Source organism: Panthera uncia, chromosome F1, assembly GCF_023721935.1.
Source record: "Panthera uncia isolate 11264 chromosome F1, Puncia_PCG_1.0, whole genome shotgun sequence".
Lineage (NCBI taxonomy): Eukaryota > Metazoa > Chordata > Mammalia > Carnivora > Felidae > Panthera > Panthera uncia.
In genome coordinates, this window is record NC_064813.1 from 23,646,367 (window position 1) to 23,668,697 (window position 22,331).

The 22,331-nt window shown below is 45.3% G+C and overlaps 1 protein-coding gene across 2 annotated transcripts in view; it reads right to left on the reverse strand.

Moving 5' to 3' along the window:
• Positions 1-7,867: 7,867 nt before the first annotated feature.
• Positions 7,868-22,331, reverse strand: part of RGL1 (ral guanine nucleotide dissociation stimulator like 1) — a 257,439-nt gene continuing 242,975 nt past the window's right edge. For both annotated transcript variants that reach the window (XM_049634098.1, XM_049634097.1), the window contains 4 exons: positions 21,914-22,100; positions 17,892-18,146; positions 13,577-13,691; positions 7,868-10,385 (listed from right to left, as the gene is read on the reverse strand). In XM_049634098.1, the coding sequence (XP_049490055.1) occupies positions 10,198-10,385; positions 13,577-13,691; positions 17,892-18,146; positions 21,914-22,100 (745 nt within the window). In that variant the 3' untranslated portion in view covers positions 7,868-10,197. The remainder of the gene's footprint in view (positions 10,386-13,576; positions 13,692-17,891; positions 18,147-21,913; positions 22,101-22,331) is intronic.

Below are 22,331 nucleotides of genomic sequence, written 5' to 3' on the forward strand. Positions count from 1 at the left end.
CCTAGAAAAACAGAAAGAGCATCTGGGGAGCTAGTGAAAAACCCTTAGGTGATCCCTAAGGTTCCCTTGGGTATTTTGCATTTTGTTTGCATATTTGAGTGTGTGCAAGTGTGCCTGGCTTTCATGATATATATTTTTTAATAGGGTGGGAGGGATATTGGGAGTGGAGAAAGATTGAGTTGACTTTTGTGTGGTTTTGTTTTAATAGAGAACATTTTTTTTTCCCTTTTACTGTCAGCTGGTCTGATGGGTTTATGGATTCTCATTCTTAAAAGACATTGGTCTTAAGTTCTAGAATTTTAGATTAGGACTGTTCTACTGTGAATAAAGTTCTGGCTCTGTTAGCCCAGACATTGCTTCTGCCTGCTCAGGTCTGGGATCCCAAGCAGCGCTCTTTTGTTGTGAACATTGTGATCTGCAACCCCGCCCCCGCCATTTGTTTTTAAAAAGTCACCTCTTCAGCAATTCAGGGGCTCCTTGACCTCATTATTCCTGCCTCCACCCTAGTTTTACGTCAAGATATTTGACCTTTGCAGTCACAGACCTTTGCCTCCGGCCATGGCACCTGTTCTTTGTCTCTATAAGTTAAACTCTGTCTGGATTCCCCCATGTGGATGTCCCCCTGGACCTTGGAAGCCTAGGCGGGATCTCCTGGATAGACGACCCTGACTCCAGCAGTGCTGGTGCTGCTGAGTGTGGACTGAGCACCTACAATTTGCAGAGGACACATGGTGTGGGCCTTGCTTTGGGTTCCCTGGGGCCTGCTGCAGGAACTCTGGAAGAGAAGAAAGAGCCGGCATCCCAGCATCCTACACTGTCTATCATGCTGTGTCGTTTCAAGGAGGGGAGATGATAAACTACTTGCCTTCTAGAGCTCTTTGTGAAAAATTAAAAAAAAAATAGCTCAACACTATGATTGTTCACTCATTCCACCAACACTGACCAATGGCCAACGCTGCTGGAACTTCCAGGTCTGCCTTGGACCAAGGATGTTGGAGGCCGGAGATAGCCAGTGCTGCTGCTCGCCCCCATGGCAAACGTGGTCACTGACCTTCCTGTCCAGTGGGAGTTGTTTTAGACTCCTGGGTAGAGGTGGGTAAGCAGAAAATTTTTCTAAGCTCCAGAAAGACAGGCGTCCCCAGTGGGAGAGTGGTAAGGGAGGGTCCATCTTATATTTTTGTTCTATAGGTCAGTCTAAGCATTCATTGAAGATACTGGCTGGTTTAAGGCCAAAGAACTTTATCCCAGGGCAAGAAAGAAGAAAGAAAGAAAGAAAGAAAGGGAAAGGAAGAAAAGAAAGAAAGAGAAAGAGAATCCATGCTGGTATCTCTGACCCCTTGAATTTCAGATCAAGCTTCCCCCAAACCAGGTATGAGCACTGCCTTGTTTCAGGCCCTGTGCTGGGAATCTCAGAGGACGAGGAAGGATCCCTACTGCTGGGAGGTCCGCAGTCCAGTGGAGCAGCCAGGGAAGCAGGAAGGCTTTATTTCAGTGACAGGAAAGAAATGGGCTGTAGGACCTCAGCCCAGTTCTGCCAAGGAAGGCTGTTGGGGCAGTTTTGCTGGGAAGATGGCTGGGGAGGTGACAGTCGTGTTGGCTTTGGGGGCCTGAATGGGCATTTGTACAGGGAGGAAGGTTGGGTGTGGTACATGGTTTCTAGGCACTGGTTTCAAAGCTTTCTAGGCTCTGGGAAGGTGTGCAGCTGGGAAGAAGTCTGCTGGGGAGTGATGGGGGATGGGGATGTATTGGGGTTGGTGATGGGAGACGAGATTGAGACCTGATCACGATGGCAAGGTAAATCAGCTGCCCTCCCTCCCCAGTTATCATATGTCGTGAATGCAGAGGCCATTGTTTCTGGGGGAATTCTAGGTGTGGTTACTGACAGCAATGCAAAAGTTTGCAGTAAAACGTTGGTGTCTAAAGAGAAGTTCCCATTCGGTTACAAACTTGTGGGTCTTTTCCCTTTTGGTGAAATAAAGTGTAAAGTAAATGTGAGTCTTCCCAAGAGACGTCTACAATGTGCTTTTGAGACGTTCTCTCCAAGTAAACCGAGTGGGAGAGAGATAATCCAGAAGTTACATCCATTGGTGACAAGAAATCCATTCACTGAGGAGTTAAATAACGACAAAGTGAGAATTAAAATGAGGCTGGTCATTCGATAAGAAGGTACCACGTCACAGTGACATAGGAAATGAAAAATAATAAGCCTGGGAAATAATCATTATGCCCATGTTTTATGTTCTGTGGTGAGGTTTATTATTTCAGAGAGAACGTTCCTCCCACAGGACATTCTGATTAAACGTGGCCGGGGGGGAGGGCCAGGCGGAGAGGGTTTGGCAGGTGAGCAGGCTGATGGCAGCCTTGAGTCAACCAGTGGCAAGGAGACAAGGATGAAGAGTCGGACTGGACTGGTGGTCACTGCATCCTTTTGGCCTGGTTGGAAAAGAGAGAAAATGATGGTGGTTTTAGCGCATTGCGTTATAGTAGATTACAAGAAAATGGTGCCTCCTCTTATCACGAGCATAGGACAAGAGGATGTGGCTTGAATCACAGCGTGAAGAGTTTAGGTTGAACATGCAGGAAGAATCTGACAGAATTATTAAACACCAAGTGGGATTCCAAGGCAAGGCGCTCCATATTAAAATGTGCTGCTGGGCAGGAGAACGGTTTCCTTCTGCTGTGTGAATTTACCCAATCTAAAATGGCCTGTGTTTTTGCTTCCACCCATAGATGTATTAATACTTGGAGTGATCTTTGCTCAGGCCACTTAGGTGACACCAGCTGAGCTGCCCCAGCCCAAAGCCATCCTCCCACCTGCCCTCAAAAAGGGTGGAAAGAATGAAGAATCGCCTTTGAGTATCGGTTTGTCTTTATTTTTAATTTGCTGGGTTTATTTTTATGTCCCTCCCTGTAGTTTCCTCAGCATGAATGCCTCTGGAATGGGCGTTTTAATAAAATCTCACGTCCCAGGGCATGTAGAGCACCAGGTTCGCAGCCCCCGTGAGTTCAGAGGGGGCTCCTCCGGTGTTTCTCCTTCCAGGGGAGGCTGGACAGACATCTGAGCTCTTGCTCATGGGCTAACTTGACTTTCAGAACATAGTGGACAGTGCTCTCTCACTCTCTCTCTCTCTCTCTGGTCCTCAGAAGAGCTTAGAAAATAATGACAAGGTGTCCTCTCCCAAAACAGAATTGGTGGTTTAGAGATTCCCCCAACCCCCCCATCCCCACCATGCCCCGCCCCCAACTTCTGGAATTGAGATGTCTAAATGCTGATGGTGTGGCTGCTTTGAAAACTTCCCACACTGACTGAGAAGACTTGAAGGAGATATTATTGTTCAGGCTGGGCCCAGGGAGGACACCACGTGGGGAGTGTGAGGGGACAGGGGATTTGACTGGAGAGAAGAGGTGTGGCTTCCAGGGCACAGCACACACAGCCCAGGCAAGGAAGTGCAAGGACAGAGGGATAAGAGACAAATGCAGGCCCTGCAGCAGGGAAAGTGGGGCTGGGGCACCTGCCAGAAAAAGAAGGGAGGGACCCAGAGGGGAAAACCCTACAGGGGAGGCTGAGAGCCAGGGTGGCAGCACCTGGGCTGAGTGACCCCCATGTTGCCTGGCGGCAGGGCCTGCTGAGGAACAGGTGGGATGCTGGCCTCCCCCCCCCAGTGCCCATGGGACAGCAGCACCTCCACTAGTGTATCAAAATGGCCCCTGACCAGGGCCGGAGGCACAGAGAGCCCCTTGCCCAGAGTGAGCACAGAGGAGGGAGGATTGAGGAGCAGGGAGCAGGCCTTTTGGTGAGAAAACTGTCCGCTGACCTCAGAGGGAATGCAGTCAGGGCCCTCATGGGAATCTCCACCGGCTCCGTGTGGTGGCCACGGTGTTCGCTGGGAGGGACCCTCCACTGAGTCAGGGTCACTTCACAGCGGCTGGGTGCGCCCACAGAAGCCTGCCGGCTGAGCAGCCTGTGGCCGGCCTGGGGGCTGGGGTGATGGCTGCAGGGTCCACCCGCCTCCGTGAACTCCTGGGCTGTGGCCATGGGGCCCTGGCAGCCCTCCAGCCTGAGTCAGCCTGTCCCCAGGGCAGGCCAGCGAAGTTTTCCCAGGGTGCCCTTGTGGGGGGGGGGGGGGGGGGAAGCATGGAGGGCTTCTGGGAAGAGGTGACTCCCTCAGGCCAGAAGCTTCCCACCAATACCACAGCTAACTCAGAGTCTGTGACTCAGTGAAGAGTGCTTTCTCTGTGCGTGCGGGGTGATTTAATACTGCGTGAACCTCAAGATTAGGACCTATTACCAACCCCTGCTTTCACATGGGGCAACAGCTAAATTACGTGACTTGCCTAAGAAAGGTAGTGAGTGGCCTGGGACCCACTCTTTCCAGCTCCATGCAAAGTTCCTGATGGAAGTCTGTCTCTCTCTTTTCTTGCTCATATCTAATGTTTCCGTCTCTCTCTCTCTCTTACACACACACACAGAGCCCAATATACACTGAAGCTTGCAGCACTAACCCATGTTTACTTCCCAGCTTTGAAATCTCATATATCATTAGCTGATCAAACCGATTCCTTGATGACATTTTGCTGGAGGCTTGTGGGGCAGATATGGTATAAACGAGGATCACAAATATGTCTCGTGGCGAGCTAACAACGGTCTCATTTAGAATGCTTCTCCCATTTTGAAAACGATGCCTTGATTTCTTTTTAATGGCCGTAGCAATCCACAAAGTTTAAATCATTCATTTTTTAAAAAATTTTTATTTACTAGTGCCCTTTGTGCAAGAAATTGGGACTGTAGCACAAACTGTTACTTTGGGATTAAATAATGGCGGGAATAAAAATGATTGCTTCAGAGAAGCCTAAAATAAAGTACTTGGGTCCTGTTAACTGGCTTACTAGAGGCTACGCCCAGTTCTAGCGGTCTTGGACGGCATCCAAGCCCTGGTCACATCCACTCCTCACCCAGTTGGTGCTTTTTGCAGGAGACCCTTCCCTTGCACCCACCCCAACCCCCAGTTGAGGGGGATGGCGAGCTCATGGATCAGAAATGGATTCAAATCCTGGCTGGGATCTAACTCACAAAGTAATCCTGATCCTTTTGGCCTTGCTTCCTCATCTGTGAGATGGAATAATGCCCAGGAAGGTAGGTAGCAGTGTTCTGACCAGCAGCAGGACGTTCCCTGGAGACTTTAAGGAAACAACCAGACACCCACTTAACCAAGAGAGCTCATGTGAATTCTCTTCATCAGAAGGCTGGGGATGGAGCTAACAGACCCCAGGCATTGCCTTCAGCTCTGTAAGGCTGTGGAATATGTCAGGAGAGCCTCCTGGGTCCAGCGCCCAGCCCAGTGTGACACACACATAGTGGGGCTCTGACAACTCAAAGCTTTGCCCCTATCTTTGGGCCACTGACTTGACTGCCCTGGGCCTCAGCCCCTGTATCTGTAATCGGAGGGGACTGACTACATCTGTAAGATGCCTTTCAACTCTTAAGGAAATGTTAAATACACTGCATTCCTCAGTGTGTTGGATAAGTGAATTGTTTCCACAGTCTTCTGGGTAGGGATGCTGAGCAATCACACCAAATACTTGTTTGCAAAATCTGAGTCTAAAATAATTGAATTTGCCTGGCTTCTGTTTCATCTCACGGTTTGTGTGTAAACACTTCACATTTCCTGGATTTTTCTTTTACCTGGACCTACAACTACATCTGTAAAGTAGCTCCTGGCTTAGTCGAAGCGGGGACCACAACAAGAAGCATATAAATTGGTGGCCACTGCATGCTAAAAGCTAAATATTAATTTTGTTCAGTCCAGTTCTAGACAAAATTAAATTACCCTCTGGTATTTTCTCCTTTGAGCACCTCTCTTTCATCAAGCCTTCCTTTGCTCTGTCCAGCCCCATCTCAAGTCCTCACCACCATGTGTTCCAGACACAGACTTGTTTGTTGACTGTGGAAAGAAGAACAAATCCGTGCACCCTGCTAAGAACACACAACTCCTTTGTGGCAGAGATGGTTCATGCCCACCAAGCCCGCCAGGTGTTCTCCCACATTTCCCCCTCCCTCTGCATTCAGATCAGGGCCACGGGCTGACCAACGGACTGTGAATGGATGCAGCACGGTCACCTCGGTCGAATCAGTTAGGAACAGTGTGAGTTCTCTTCACCATCACTGTGACTTGAGGTGGCAGGGCTGGCAAGATGGAAGCTGGGTCCTGGAGCCACTGTTAGGGGAAAGCCCCTAAGGAGAGCTGCCTGATTCGCATTATACCATGACGTAATGGAAAATAAAACTGCCTTCAGCTACTGAGATTTCGTGGTTACTTCAGCCTCGCCGAATCGAGCCCAACACATCCCTTCCAGAGGTATTTCCTGCTAAGAGAGGTTCTAGGGGAAATAACAATGCAAAACCCGAGGGAAAGGACTTCTCACAGTGGACCTAGGGACACTTGTCGTAATCAGTGCCACTGCAGCAGCATCCGTAGAAAAAGAGGATCAGCCTCAGCGAACCTTCTTGATACCACTGGTATTGGGGCATGAAGCGACACCGTATGCCTCCTTATGGTCTTGTGCTGCATGATGAATTTGGAAAGTCTCCGAAGAAGGGAGTTTTAAGACACTATTCCTTCAGGCAGAAAGTAACCAAGCCCAGCTTCTAGACAAAGGTAGAACGAGGGAACCAGTTTTCTAGAATGATCTTGAAAAAACAGTGACCTAGTGCCAGAGACAGAAATCCCTTTTCTTCTTCCTGTCCCACCTCATATTATCAGTTATTAAAACTGGGGCGCCTGGGTGGCTCAGTCAGTTAAGTAAGTGTCCAACTTCAGCTTGGGTGATGATCTCGCGGTTCGTGAGTTCGAGCCCCGCGTCGGGCTCTGTGCTGGCGGCTCGGAACCTGAACCCTGCTTCAGACTCTGTGTTTCCCTCTGTCTCTGCCCCACCCACACTCTGTCTCAGTCTCAAAAATGAACATTAAAGAAAATTAAAGATAAATAAAGTAAAACACCTGGTTGGCTCTCTCCAAAATCCCACAAGCACCAGAAAATCTGATAATTTGGATCTATTTAAGAATCCAGCGGAAACTTTTTGGAAACAGGATGAAATGACCATAATGTGCATCTGTCGAGTGAAGCTGGCCTGGTTCTGATGGCCTTGTGGGAAAACCTTCCTTCCTCCCTCCATAGAGACCCTCCTGGGCTTCCAGAGCACTGTGGATGGGGTTTTAAGAATTATTCAGCTGGGAGCAACTGCGGCCTAGGGAAGACACTCAGAAAGGAGGCAAAGTACTACCTTGGATCCTAACTCTAAGTTGAGGTGGGTTTTTTTTGTTTTTTGTTTTAAATTTTTTTTTTAACGTTTATTTATTTTTGAGACAGAGAGAGACAGAACATGAATGGGGGAGGGGCAGAGAATGGACGCAGCACGGTCACCTCGGTCGGGTCAGTTAGGAACAGTGTGAGTTCCTGTCCAGAGAGTTCTGTCCAGAGAGACACAGAATCCGAAACAGGCTCCAGGCTCCGAGCTGTCAGCACAGAGCCTGACGCAGGGCTCGAACTCACGGACCCCGAGATCATGACCTGAGCCGAAGTCGGACGCTTAACCGACTGAGCCACCCAGGTGCCCCGAGGTGTTTTTTTTTAAAGTGTCCCCCACCACATGACTCTTAAGAGTCGCAATCTGGCAAGGCATCATATCTGAGTGCAGCTTCCTGAGGATGTCACTCCCTCCCCCAAACGCTCGTGACACTCACCAGTGGAGAGGATCCCCTCCTACCTCTGCCACCGGCTTCCCCTCGGCTCCCTCCAACCGAGCCAGAGGGGGCTTCCAACAAGCCTACGGATACATCTAGGACCCAGAACCCACCTGATGAACCAAATACAGTCCCTTTGGGTCTGGCAGCACGTGCCAGCCAAGTCCCAAACCAGTTTATTAGTTTAACCAAAAGGTAAACAGATGATGGAGCTGTAGAAAGACAAGCATGCGAGCAGCTGAAAGCATCACCCGGCTATCCACCGGGAAACAAATTTAAGACATTTCAAGTGGCATTAAATAAATGAGGCTATGTTTTATCTACTTGGAGTTTCCATCGTCTTTAAAAAAGGAAAAAATATATATATATATTTTTTTACATTGCAGTATATAAATCTAGACTCTACATATACAGTACAATACATAGGGTGAGCACACGGCACAACACGTATGTCTTCATAGCCGCACCCTAAACTAGGCCAACAGTTCTGTATTTTGTGACCTTCGAACCCAGAAATTCAGGCTGAGGCTACATGTTCTCCAGTCTCCATGATGTCTAGCACCCCGGCCGTCTCTCCTCCAAGCACAGAAGCGCAAATCGGGACGAGCCTTGCAAACAGAACAAAGTGCTTTTCGACTGGTTGAAACCGAGGCGCTCTTTATCATGCACAGTCTGCTCTCCTCGAAAGACCTAAGGGAAATTTGAGGCCTTCCCGGCTCATTCTTTGGTCCACTGCCACGAATCTCTAAACTTTCCCTGGTGTTTCTTGCAGATTTCATATGGCTATTTACATAACATAAATCTCACATAACCTTTGGGAGCTGTCTTTACAGGATTAGGACAAAGGAAAAGAAAAAGCTCCATTTTACAATCTATGCTTTATATCTGGGTTTGTTCTTTTTATTTTTAGAATAAAAACTGGAATTTTGAGAATTTTTTCTTAAAAAGGACATTCTGAAAGTGCTTCTTACACATGTTGATATCGCACATATGGCTTTTTGGTTCAAACCCCCAGCACAGCTCAGATTTGGAAGGGAGAGGATGATGGTGTTACTAGAGACACAAATGTCACTTAACAGTAACACTGTGATAGCAAGTGTGGGGACCTGAAAAAAAAAATGTTATTGATTCCATCTGGAAGAATGTACCTCATTAAGAAATGATTCAGATCATATACGTAGCCCCATTTCTTTCCCCATGACTAGGCACAGTAATGCTATAAAAGTTGGTCAGTAAAACAGGACACTGCTATCAGCAGGGAACATCTTCTGAGGGGCTATTAACAGAGCAGTCGCTGTTCTGAAATCTTTCACAGGCTCAAAATGATCAAATATAGTCAATCGCAGTAGGAATTTCTACACCTGAGGAATAGATTGCACGTAATATAGAGGTACTACAATCCAGATGGCAAAAGACTCCAGACATATAGTGTTACATGCAAAAGAAGGCAATCAGAAATGGCAATGAAGAAGTAGCATTCCGAGACAGGTAAGAGTCCAAACGAGTCCCCATCCTTTTGTGCTTTCTCTTCTGGCTGGTAAGTTACCAAAGAGCATGGCTACTTGTACAGTAATGATTGTGATATGTTCTTGAGCAGGGGGAACGGACACACAAGGCAGTTGCCAGAAACCAAAATGGTCTTGCGTTGGCTCCAGAGGTGTCACGGGGGCTGGACCAGTGGGTCCGATGGGCCTCCGATGCTCCTCTCGCCCTCCCTGGGGTCGCAGAAAGCGGCAGATGCGGGCAGAAGTCAAAAGCCACTGGCTCATCCAAACCCTTTCCAAAGTGGCCTTTCATTCAGCCGTGGCAGTTCCAGCCTCTGCAGATCTCTTCTGGTGGCACTTGATGGAGAAAGTCATTCTCTCCCTTATAGAAACAGTTTGGACTTCTTATAATACTGGCACAAAGGACACTCTGTATTCCTAGGATTGATTCCATTTACATGGAAGGTATGACACTAGGTTTTCAGTTCTTTCTATTTCCCTGTAAAAAGTGACCTCAACTTCCCAGGCCATTGTGCAAATTCATTTTTCCATAGTCCAGAATATCCCTAAGTCCCATATATATATGTATATATATATATATATACACACACATATATATATACGTATATATATATACATATATATATACACATATATGTGTATATATATATATACACACACATACATACCAAATATGTGTACATATATATTTATTTATAAAAGTGGATAATTTTGCATTTCAGTCTCAAATAGGTCAAAGAGAATCAGTGAAACATTCATCCTTTTCATGTCAAACTCATCTCCGATTTCCCCCACGATGCCTGTCATAGTGCCTTCCACACCAGAGGTACTCAATAAATAGCTGTGGACTTCGCCAATGATCCTCTAACACTGGATGGTCGCTGCAATCACCACGGCCTGTTCTCAGCCCCGCTCTGCCTTTGGCGAGCAAGGGGCCATTGGTCCCTCGCTTCAGAGGGTGATTTTGCTGTGCCTATTGCTCCAGCAGCCCCGTTTAGCTGTCCTGGGCAATGTCAAGCTGGTCCGGCTACGCAATTTCACTTGTTCTTCCATGGAGTTCTTTTTGCGTAAAATGAAGTCAAAGTTCACTTGGCTGTTCATGGCATAAAAGACATTGGCTGAGTCTGGGATCACTAGTTCTAAAGGAGAGAAGGAGAGAGAAGGCAGTCAGCTGGTGTAGGTCAGCCCAAGCACTGACAGTGGCGGGGGGAGGGATTTTGTCTGGCCACAAAGCAAGGACCATTGGTCCCTTGTCCTTGGAATGTGAACTGAACCAAACAATGACAACCACCCCCAAAATCAGTTCCAACCACTCCTCAATCCCAATTTCAAATTGAACTAAATGTTCAAATGCAGAATATTTTAGCTAGAAAAAAGTGCAGTAGAAAACAAAGGCGAAGAGACGTTAAATGACACTCCCAGGATCACAGCTGGTCAACAGCAGAACTGGGCTAGAACCCAGGTATCCTTCCTCCCATCGTCCATTTTACTACTCCAGCATGCAACTTTTCTGAGACTGAGAGAATCCAATGACACAGGGGAGAAAAAAAAAAAAAAAATCTACAGCATTTTCCAGAACCTTCTACTTGGAATATTGAAATATTTTTTGAAGTAATCCCAAATCAAACCAGTTGAATACTAAACAGCATCTATATAAGATAGAGTACATCTGTAAACATTTAAACTGTTGTCTACTTCAATGATTCCCAAACAGACAGCTGCAATTTCTGAACAGGGACTATTCTAAGTATCATATGAAATTATCAAGCAAAGTTACTTTAATTTGTTTATATTTTTATTTTTTTATTTAAACAAATTTTTTTAATGTTTATTTTTGAGAGACAGAGAGACAAAGACAGAGTGTGAGCCAGGGAGGGGCAGAGAGAGAGGGAGACACAGGATCCGAAGCAGGCTCCAGGCTCTGAGCTGTCAGCACAGAGCCCGATGCGGGGCTCAAACTCACAAACCGCGAGATCATGACCTGACCCAAAGTCAGATGCTTCACCGACTGAGCAACCCAGGCGACCCAAATTCATTTATATTTTTAGAAGAAGATATATACTATTTAGCACTCAGGGGTAATGGGTATCTAAAAAAACAAACGGGAATAAAAGAGGTAAAATGGGCAATAGTATTGGGGAGGCCATCACCAGAGGCATCTGATTGCAGAATGGATGCAGTCAAGCTTATGTTAACTTCAAACACCGAAATTTTATAGTGAGACCTATGCGATCAGGTTCTCAGTGACTCTAGTACATTTTGCACAAATGTCCCCATATTCCCGGGTCAGTAATAATTCACCTCACAACTACGGATCACTTAGCATACCTCCAAAAGTACTTTGGGGCACATATTTCTTGTCACCCTGATAACCGTCCTGTGACGTATGAAGAATTAGTAGGGTACTGCCTCCTTTTCACCAATTAAGAACCAAGGCCCGAGGAGGTCAAGCAGCCCCCCGAAGACCACCCAAGTGGTGGATAAAACTGGGCCCAGGATTCCTGGTTCTTCAAACCAACTGGTCTCACCTTAGCCTTGGTTCGTGGGCAACATGGTAAAACTCAAGAGATCACCTTGTAGGCTTAGAATTTTAACTGTAACCACATTAAAAGATATAATTGACAAGGGTTTGCCCCACAACTTAGGGGTCCGCTGGATGACTGAGAAAACTCCCAAGAGGTAATTGAAAAAGAATTTTCTCAGAGGCTATATACTTCATCTCTAGGAAAAAGTACTACTCTAATTTCAGCCACTCTTCTCGGGGCCCAAGATACAGCCTAGAGGATTTGCTGGTCAAATGGAGTGTGAACAGCTGCTCCCTTCTCATATTCCCAACTTTTAAAATTCTTCTTTACGCTATACTTGGGGAACAAGTGTGAATTGGGGGCACCTCGGTGGCTCAGTCGGTTGAGCATCCGACTTTGGCTCAGGTCAAGATGCCATGGTTTCTGAAATCGAGCTGCGCATCAGGATCTGTGCTGACAGCTGGGAGCCTGGAGCCGTCTTGGGATTCTGTCTCCCTCTCTCTCTGCCCCTCCCCCATTCATGCTCGCTCTCTCTCTCTCTCTCTCTCTGTCTCACAAATAAATAAACATTAAAAAAAATGTGTGAATTGGTTAGTGTTGGGCCTGCCAGTAGATAGGGTTAATTTCAGTCAATAACCACACTTGGAAAGAGACTTCTTATGACTGAGTTTCTCCGATGTGACAGAGTACAGACAACTTACCTACCAGCTTATTGTCTCCTCTCAACAAATACAACCCCAATTCAAACTGGCAAATAGATACATTCAGGGTAAGTATTTGCCCCCAGTTTTCCTAAAAGGAATTTCTGCCAACAATGGGTTCCTAGACATACTGAAGTATTTCACAGATCACCAGTTCTTTGCCTCAGTAAGTGTGAGATAAAGAGCCTTCAGATTCTGGAGTTAGAAGCTTTTGCTACTTGAACATCAATCATGAATAAAGGTAAACTGAAAGAGGGGCACCTGGGTGGCTCAGTTCCAACACCCGCTCAGGTCACAACCATGCGGTTCATGAGTTCGAGCTCCACATCTGGCTCTGTGCTGACCGCTCAGAGCCTGGCACCTGCTTCAGATTCTGTGTCTCCCTCTCTCTCTGCCCATCCCCCACTTGTGCTCGCTCTCTCTCTCTCTCTCTCTAAAAAAGCATCAAAAATCTTTTAATAAAAAAAGATTAAAAGATAAACTGAAAGATAAACCTATAAGCCTCCCATGCATGATTAACTGAAATGAGAAATTATTTCAAGGACCGCTACATTACAGGTTCATATACAACTTGAACACACATTATTGGGTAAAGGAGGTGCGTGACCATATCAAAGACCCAATAGGCCCCACCGCCCCTCACCTTCTGACACAGGGAGAGACCTCTTCCAAGAAGAATGCTTGATAAAAAGTTTATAGAGCATGCAGCGGCACCTGGGTGGCTCAGTTGTTAACGTTTCAGCTCAGGTCATAATCTCATGGTTTGTGAGTTCAAGCCTCGTGTCAGGCTCCGACTAACAGCATGGAGTCTCATGGGAATTCTCTCTCCTCCTCTCTGCCCCTCCCCCCTTCTCTCTCTCAAAATAAATAAGTAAACTTAAAAAAAAAAGTTTATAGAGAATGGGCATGAGAATGCACAGCAAAACTGTAGGCAAAACAGGGTTGTTGCGGGGGCGGCTTGAGATGCTTCAGTCTACAAGTGAGGTGACGTCAGGGTTCCCCACACAATTAAAAACCCCTATTTGATTCCATTAAAAAACCCCACCATATTCATTCTCTGACTTCTACACGGGTAACCTGCCACGAGAAGCGACGTGTGCCCACCTTTGTCCTCCGAGATGACCTGTACCAGCTCGTACTCCTCCGCTGGGTCCGAGTCCAGGTTGTGCTTCAGCATCGCCCTCTGGATCACGGCGGGGGTCTTATCCTGGCTCGTCAACTGAAAAGACAATGGATGGGTTTCTAAGTATTCGGCTTCACGAGAGCCCTCTTGACCCTCTTATTCTTGCTGCCTTGTGTCTTCCTGGGGGTAATGGCCCAGTGGAATGAGAACAGGACCAGGAGCCAGAAGCCCTGGGTTCTAGTTCCGGCCCCACCCTTAGTAGCCAAATGATGATGGGCCACTTACTCTCGCCATCACCTACTCCCTCAGTCAAGTGTCTTCCCTTAGTAAAACAGAACATGTTCCTTGCCTATCTCGTCCACGCTGGTTGAGGTTCCAGTGGGGGGCAGGGTGGAATAGGAGGGTACTGTGCAAAACGCATAGCATTTTTGGTTCTGGGCTAAAATCATCCTTACCTGTTGAGCTACTGCTATGGCACCAGGTTACAACCTGGAGGTTACAAATGACCGCAGTTCTGCACAAGGATCATTTCAAAAAGCACAAGAGACTCCATGACCCAGCAATTTTACATGATCTCACATGATCTCCCAGATCACTCCATGATCTCAGCAATCTAGGTACTGACCAGGAGAAATGAAAACCTATGTCTACAAAAGGACTTCTACACAAGTGTTCATAGCAGATTCACACCCGTAATAGCCCCCAGCTGGAATCAACCTGAACCACCCTTGACAGGAGAGAACAGGGGAATGGACAGAGAGATTATAGTATATTTCTGCTAGAACACAACTTAGCAGTTATAAACTAAGAACTGACACATGCAACAATGTGGATGAATCTCAAAAGCATCATGTTGTGCAAAAAAAACCCAAACAAACAAAAAGCAAAAAAAAAAAAAAAACTAGACACAAAAGATTACGTGGTACAGGAGACAATTCTTTGAAAAACAGGCAAAACTAATCTATGGCTTTAGAAAATTAACAATAACGAACCTTAACCTTCACTAGGGTTAAGAAGGGGAACTGATTGGAAGGGACACAAGGGAATTCTGGTGGGGGGATGAAAAATGTTCTTTATCTAGATTTGGGGTGATGGTTATACAGATACAGGTAACTATTAAAACCCAAAGAACTGAACACTTAAGATCTGTGTATGTAATTGCACGTAAATTAGACTTCAATAAAAATCAGCTCCTAGGTGTTCAAAAATAATAAATCTACCATTTTTTAAGCCCAAGTAAAGCTTCTCCTCACCCCCAATTCTGACTTTCTCCCCTTTATCTCTGCACTTCAGCCAACTATTGGCAGGGTACTTGGCGCAAGAGGAAAAGAGGTCTGACTTTTGTAACATCCCTTGAGTGATTTCTTTACATCAGAAAGAATGCACACACACACACACACACACACACACACACACACCACACAAATTATTGTTACTTAAAAATAAAAGCTGTTCTCACCAGGAGGTAAGAGGAGAGACAGCCAGTCAATCAATCAACCAATCAATTTAAAAAAATAAAAGAAGAAGAAGACAACTGATTTCCTCCAGGAAACTGTCTCTGAGAACTTGGAGATGGCAGGGCCTAGATGTCTCCCTCTGGTCCCGAAACAGCAGCTGGTACTTGTGATTCAATAAACAACATGCATTATAATGGGGTGCTTGTAAGCGACAAAGACCTTGTTCATTTGTCTATTACCAAAACATCCGGCATACTCCTTTACAAGGGAGAAATAGATGCACACAAAATTCTAAAAGCGGAAATATGTGTTTTGATAGCCTAAAAAAAATACTCCCACAGTTGGATAGAACTGGACCAGAAGCATGAAGTTAAAGAGAAAGGATCCCACTTTAACTGGGGGGTTGGGGTGGGGGGGAGAGTGGTGGATGTGGGGCTAAGGTGATTAACATTGGGTTAAGTTGTCAACTTTAAACCTACCTAAGGAGAGAGCCAGGCTATCCTTATTTTCTTGACCTTAAACTTCCCCAAGTGTGTCCACATGAGGATGGGATACGGCCAAGAGCTTTCCATGAGTGTTTATTACTCTGTCCCATCCAATGTACTGAGTGGAGTGAAGGGTCACAATCAGTATCAACAGCTCAGTCATGCAGCCTTTGGTTGACATACTGAACCAGCCCTGTCCAGTAGATCTACATAATCTAGCAGACATATTAAAACAAGTGTTTCAAAAGGGAAATTAATTTTAATAACATACTTTATTTAATCCCTCACATCCAAAGTATGATTTCAGTATATAATCCATACAAAAATTACTAATGAGAAATTCTTTCTTTCTTTTGTACTAAATCTTCAAAATCTGGTATATATTTTACACTCACAGTACATCTCCATTTGGACTATTCCCATTTTAAATGCTCAATCACCACGTGGCTTGTGTACTAAATGGCACAGTATTGAATGACACTAGCGTGTCACCTTCATGTAACTTAAATAGAGAATGCAAAGAATTCCCTGTGCCTCTTCCCTGAGGTTAGCTTCCAGTACCACAGGTTTGTTTGGACTATTTTTGAAAGAAAAGACTCCTGCAGCATGTAATCTTTTGTGTCTGGTTTCTTTAATGCAATGTGGCATTTTAGAGATCCATCCATGTGGTTGCATGTGTGTCGCTTCTTAGCTTTTACTTCAGAGTCACTGCAGAGTTTCGAGGGGGGACTTCTCTGTCAGCACGTATAAGAGAAGCCATGTGAAGAAGCCACACTGAAAATACGATACTAACACTGATGGCATGGCTTCTCGGTGGTTCTTTCACCATTCTCTGTCCCACTTGAGTTCTGTCTCCTCCTGCCCTCACTCCCTGTGTGACCCTGTCCACCCCGTGGGCTGGATGACTCCCAGAACCAGCCTGGCACCAGCCCAGGTTTCTGCCCATCTTCTAGACAACGTCAGCTGGATGTCCTACTGACCCCTCCAGTGTAAGCATTCCCCAAACCCTCCTCCTCCTCCAGTAGCTTGCATCTCACTTGGTAGGACCACCAACCACCAAGCTGCCTGGACAGCCTTTAGTTTTCCCTCTTCCTCATCCCCTCCAATGGTAACCCAAAGCTGATGACTAAACTAATGGATTCTATAATTCTACCTCGTAAAAATCTTTCAAAAATCCACATGGTCTCCAGCCACATGACTGTCGTTCAAGCCCTCATCATCTTCTACATGGAATATGACAGCAGCTTCCTAACTCACTTCCTCACCTCCCACTACCCCCCACCAGAGCACTGTCTCCACAATGTCAGCTACTTTTCCAGTGAACAAATCTGATTGCTACTTAAAAGCCTTCAATGAGATGCTACTGCCTGTAGGATACAAACTCCCTCATGAGGGCTGGAGGCCCTTTACGACCTGGTCTGACCTCTATTAGAGAATGTGGTAGATGTTGAATACTGCTTTATGATCTCCCTTTTGATCATAAGGTCCTCAAAGACAGAAACACCTCACTCGTCTCCCCATCCACAAAGCCTGGCCCCGTGACAAGCACACATCCAACGTTCAAGAAATCTTTTGTTGATTCTATGACTGCTTTAGGAAAGTTTTTCCTTGGAATGTTAGAAGACAGCATACAGGTCATGTTCAGAGCTGAGCTCATGAGCACTCCGTGTGCCCTCCAAGAAGGCAGGTGATAAAGATGGGAGATGGGACCCACTGCAAATGACAGCCTGCTCTTCAGTGCATGAAGTGGCCTATAAACGAAGAAGTCACTTCCGGGAAATACACACCCAAGGTCATTACCAGGAGACACCTGTATGTATTCCAAAAGCCTGCCATTAATTCAAGACAGTTTTGAGAATGTGTCAGAAACACAATTTTTACAAGAGGCTCAAAAAGGTCCGTCTCATTTAATTTACAGAGTTCCTTGTGGACTCAAACTGTATTTTCAGCTTGATCATTCACTTTACTAAGTTTGATTCCACATGACTAAAGGAGAAAGATTTGCCACCACGGAGCACACGGCTGAGAATGCATGGGAATTCATTATAAATCCAGACATGTGGTTCCACGGGAAGACTTCCTAGAAGGCATGCAGGAGTGGCATCTTCCCTGGGATACAGTCATTCAGTTGTCCAAATTGAGAGTTTTGAAAAAAGTGACACTGACCGGGATAAGTTTTAGCAATTTTTAAGATGTGAAAACTCTATTTTATGGCCACTGCTGGTATGTACATTTTTATATAAATATATTACTGGTGCATACGCAGGGAGATTTTGGTACATACTCATTTTGGGCAGATGCCTACATGATGCTAATATTGTACACACTTAGGGGTGTCAGTCCGAGGGCCTTACCATGATGCTCTTGTACATGTTGCCATTGTTGTCCTCTATACTGATGCGGATTATGCAGGTGTCTTCGTTCTGTTGGTTGTAAATGGGAGGCAGCACTGTCGAGGTAATGGATGTCACAGAGACGGAGCGCTTGTGGATTTTGGGGTTGTTGTTGCAGGATGGAGGGGAGGAGAGGGGGTTTATTAAGGACGACATCCCTGAGGAAGTTGTGTCCATGGAATGGATAGAGGAACATGATGAGGAAGACTCAGAGAGCTGGAAGAGTAAACACACCCCAGAAGAACACAGATTAGAACCTTGGCCAATGGCGCGCTTCACAATCTTCAAAGCAGAGGTAGATGCTGAAATGAATAAACTTCAATTACTTCCTCCACAACAGCTCACAGCACACACACACACATCTTGTCACTGGGGTAAGTATCCTGTTGGCAGATGCCTATCAGTGACTCAGTACTTGCCCCCTACATCCAGGTGAGGACGGATGCAAGGCAGTTCTCAAAATTCCCGTTTGCAGCTGCTTTTAAAGAAGTGACCAGCAGATGGCAGCAAATACCAGAAACTAGAGGCAACATGGCCTCCAGCAGGAAGTCAGAAGCTTAACAAGGGCTGGAGGAAAGCCTTACTTACCAACAGCTTATCCAGTCCCATTGCCCTGAGTGGGAATGCTGCTTAACACGCCCACCACTATCTGTTTTCTATCACAGATTTTGTAGCAGGAGAGAAAGGTCTATACTTGTCGAAGTTTCTAAGATAAGGACCACAGATTCTATAGTTCTGCGTGGAACATTAGGCCCCTGGAGATCACCGGGCCCCAATCACTTTCTGCTGTGAGGAACCTTAATCCAGAGAGAAAAGTACTGGCAACACCATCATGACATACTCCCCAGTTACCTGACTCCCAAGACCAGGTTCACACGGCAAGCACATAGCCAAGGCCCAGTCTAAAGCTGATGAAAACGTGGTAAATGAACATAGTATAGCACTACCTTGGTGATGTTTAGCACTGTGATGTGATGAGTTTGCATATATCTTATCTCACGTGGCTCTCCCAACTATCTTGTGAACAAAATGCAGAGCATTATAAAGATAAGGGAAAAAAGATTCAGAGAGGGAACACAGCCTATGAGAAGCTCCATTACTTTCTACTTTTTTACTTTCTACTTTTAAGGAATGAGATGCTTTTCCAATTAACTACAGTTACCATAAACTATGCAAGACTAATTACCAAAGAAACAGGATGCCCAAATTCACTAGGTTGTGTTAAAAAACAAAAAAAAAAAAACCTAAATTGAATCATTTTAACTATCAATTCTTATTGTGGAAAATTACAAATAATTTCTCAGAATGAGTTAAGCTGAATTGTTATATATATTATATAACAAATATTTCAGAAGTCATTTAAAAAATAAGTAACCTACTTATATCTTTTATACCTGTCTACTTTTCCAAGGAAAAAGCATACAGAAACTTAGCATTCTGATTATCTAGCTTCCAAGTAAAATGGGGTTTATCCCAGTTTATTTCCTAAGGACTTCGTTTTCCTATAGCGTAACTTTACATTAAATTCTACTATATGATTAGTTTAATTAGAGCCAGCAAGCTGATTTGACAACTCGGATATGTAGAAGTCTAACTGTGGCTCTATAATATGGTTTAGTAACATTTTTTGTCTATTTTCCCAAGTGAATCAACTTTGTGACTCAGTGTGAGGGCGAACTGATGGTGCATAATTTCAACAGCATCACTTTGCTTGAAGGTGCACCACACACAGTAGCCAAGAGGGTCCACTGTCCAGTTACTAGTTCAATTTTTTCACCTCCCTTTTCCTCTGTATAAATCCCCTTTCCTTCTGTTAGACTTTCCATAATTTTAATGACACTTAGGATTAAGATAAAGCTTTGAAGACGCCTGAGTTGCAGAAGCTCTAAACGGACCACCTGATGACGCCCCTAAGGTCTTGCTGAGAATTTGCTCTGAGGAGCAAGTGTGAAAATAAATGTTTAAAAACCATGATTGGGGGATGAAGTGACAGGAATGCTAAGTACACTTCACTGAACAGAGCAATCTCATGGAGCGCCACTGTGGAAGGCACGCGGGACACCTGAGGCTCAGGATCCAGAGTAGGGAGAGGCTGTGGAGGTCATCCAGGACCCGCTATGCAGGGAGCAGGGGCACCAAGGCCTTTCCAGGTGACATTCAAGGATACTACAGCCCAGCGTGTGCGTGCATCCAAGTCAATGATTCAGCTTTAAACCGACAGAAATTCGTGCCTCTGAGGACGGTTCACCTGAAGAATAAAAATTCCTGACTTGTGCAAGAAATTAAAGCACCCGTGTGATAAGAGAGGAGTCAAGGGGTGTGCAAATGATACACACTTGGGCTGGCTACTGTGTAGTTTTAAGAGGGATGATCTGGACCTTCGCACATGTCCAGTGCACCAACAGGCATAAAGGTGATTCCACCCCCTTCCTGGACAGCGTGTGATATACCTCTATTGTCATTTGTATGATGTCCACCATCAGGAAATGGGGCCACAAAGAATTAGAACGTGTCTAAAGGTGAAGAATGATACCTCACTCCAGATTTTGACAACTTCAAAGCTGTATCTCAAGCCATGGAGAATGATTACATCTCCGGTTTCAAAAATATGCATGGGAAAATGGAGAACAGACTCAAAGGTGTTTCCAGAGCTTTTCCTTCAATATCCAGAGGATGTGCCTCTGGATTTCAACATAGAAAGGTAAGATCCAGCTGGGGCAGCACCTGAGACATCTCAGCCTGATGAGTCCTGAGTATGATGTCCGTCCTAGATCGGCTACACTGTGACAAGGTCACTTGAGGGTTCCTCTACTGCTGTTGTTGTTGACAACACAATGTGAAACTGCGCACTGATCCTCTTATAGAATGGCAGAAAAAAAACAAAATGGGGGGATTCTTACCAACACTCTACCTCACTTGCTTACGCTTAAGCTAAGGGGCTAACAGTCGCTTACACAGCAAGTCTGGCTGGCCAAAAATCTCCCCCAAATGGTGCAAATGCTAGCCACATCACAGTTGATGTTTCTGATTCAAACTTCTTCACCAACAGATTAAAGCAGGTGTGTACAGAAGATTACGACACATCTTGTTCTTATCGTTGTTGTTGCTATTTTTATTTCTTTATGAAGCCATGGAAAATGGAAACTCTATGGGAATTCTTTTATCACCTCTCAAAGTATACAATGGTAGATTGTATACTTGCTACCAATTCCTTACGCCCCTCTGAATCCATGTCCTTTGCCCTGTGACTCCACAGTTCCTCCCATTAGAAGGAGTCCCCTGCCTCACTTATTTATGTGAGATTTGGCCACATGATTTGCTTTGGGCAATAAAATGTTGGTATTATGACCAAAGTAAAGGCTTGATACATACCTATGGGGCTGGACTTGCTCTCTTGCTCATTTGTCTTAGCTTACTAACAATATGCCCCGAATAGCCTCATTATGCCAAGAAGAATGAGAGGAGCAGACCTGGACCAAACCCATGACCTAGAGCCAAGCCCAATGCACATCAACCAACCAGCAGATACATGACAGAGAATAAATGGCTGTTGTTTTAAGTACTGAGTTTTGGAGCGGTTTGCTATGTAACATTATTGCGGTAAAAGCATGGCAAAGACAAAGTATGACACCAAGAGACAAGGCTGACACATCTCTGTCTCTTGACTTTGCGCTCCTTCTAAGAAAATCCTCTGAGTCCTAAATAAAGTATACCTCATGTTACAGGCCACAGTCCTTCAGTCACCTTTGGATCCAAGACAATATTTCAAAGGCCAGATGAATACACAAATATGCTCACTATTTTTGGACCAGTTTCTATGAGAAATGGGTCCCTAGATTGAACTCTACTTTGACAGCTCCTATAAACATGAATTTCAAACTACTGTACAGTGATACACTTGAAAACAGACATTCTCATGTGGCAACCACTAAACTATGTCAGGTGTCTACATTAGGACTTATGGGAAAGGAATGAGGGAATACCTTTTTTTGAGGCTCATCCGGTGTGTCCATGGGGGTGATAGAGCCCTCCTCGGCCTCTGAGTGGTTTGACTCGCAGGACGACACGCTGACAGAGTCCATGCTTTCACCAGAGCTCCCACTGGCAGTGGACTTGGGCTGCTCTTTGGTGGGAGTGCTACTGGTAATCATGTCCGACCCCAGAAAGAGTCTGCAGAACACATAAGGCCAGGCAGTTGTTTACAAATATGGAATCCATGATTTAGCAATAGTTTGTGCTAATTAACCCCTTAATTGTTTTGCCAATCTTGCATGCCCTGGCATGACTGGAAAACATTTCCTATAAAGTGTCTAATAGATCACAGTAAACATCTCATCTGAATAGGTCATTTCCAACCTCAAAGAACACACAGATTGCTTAGCTGAATGAGAGGCCATATTA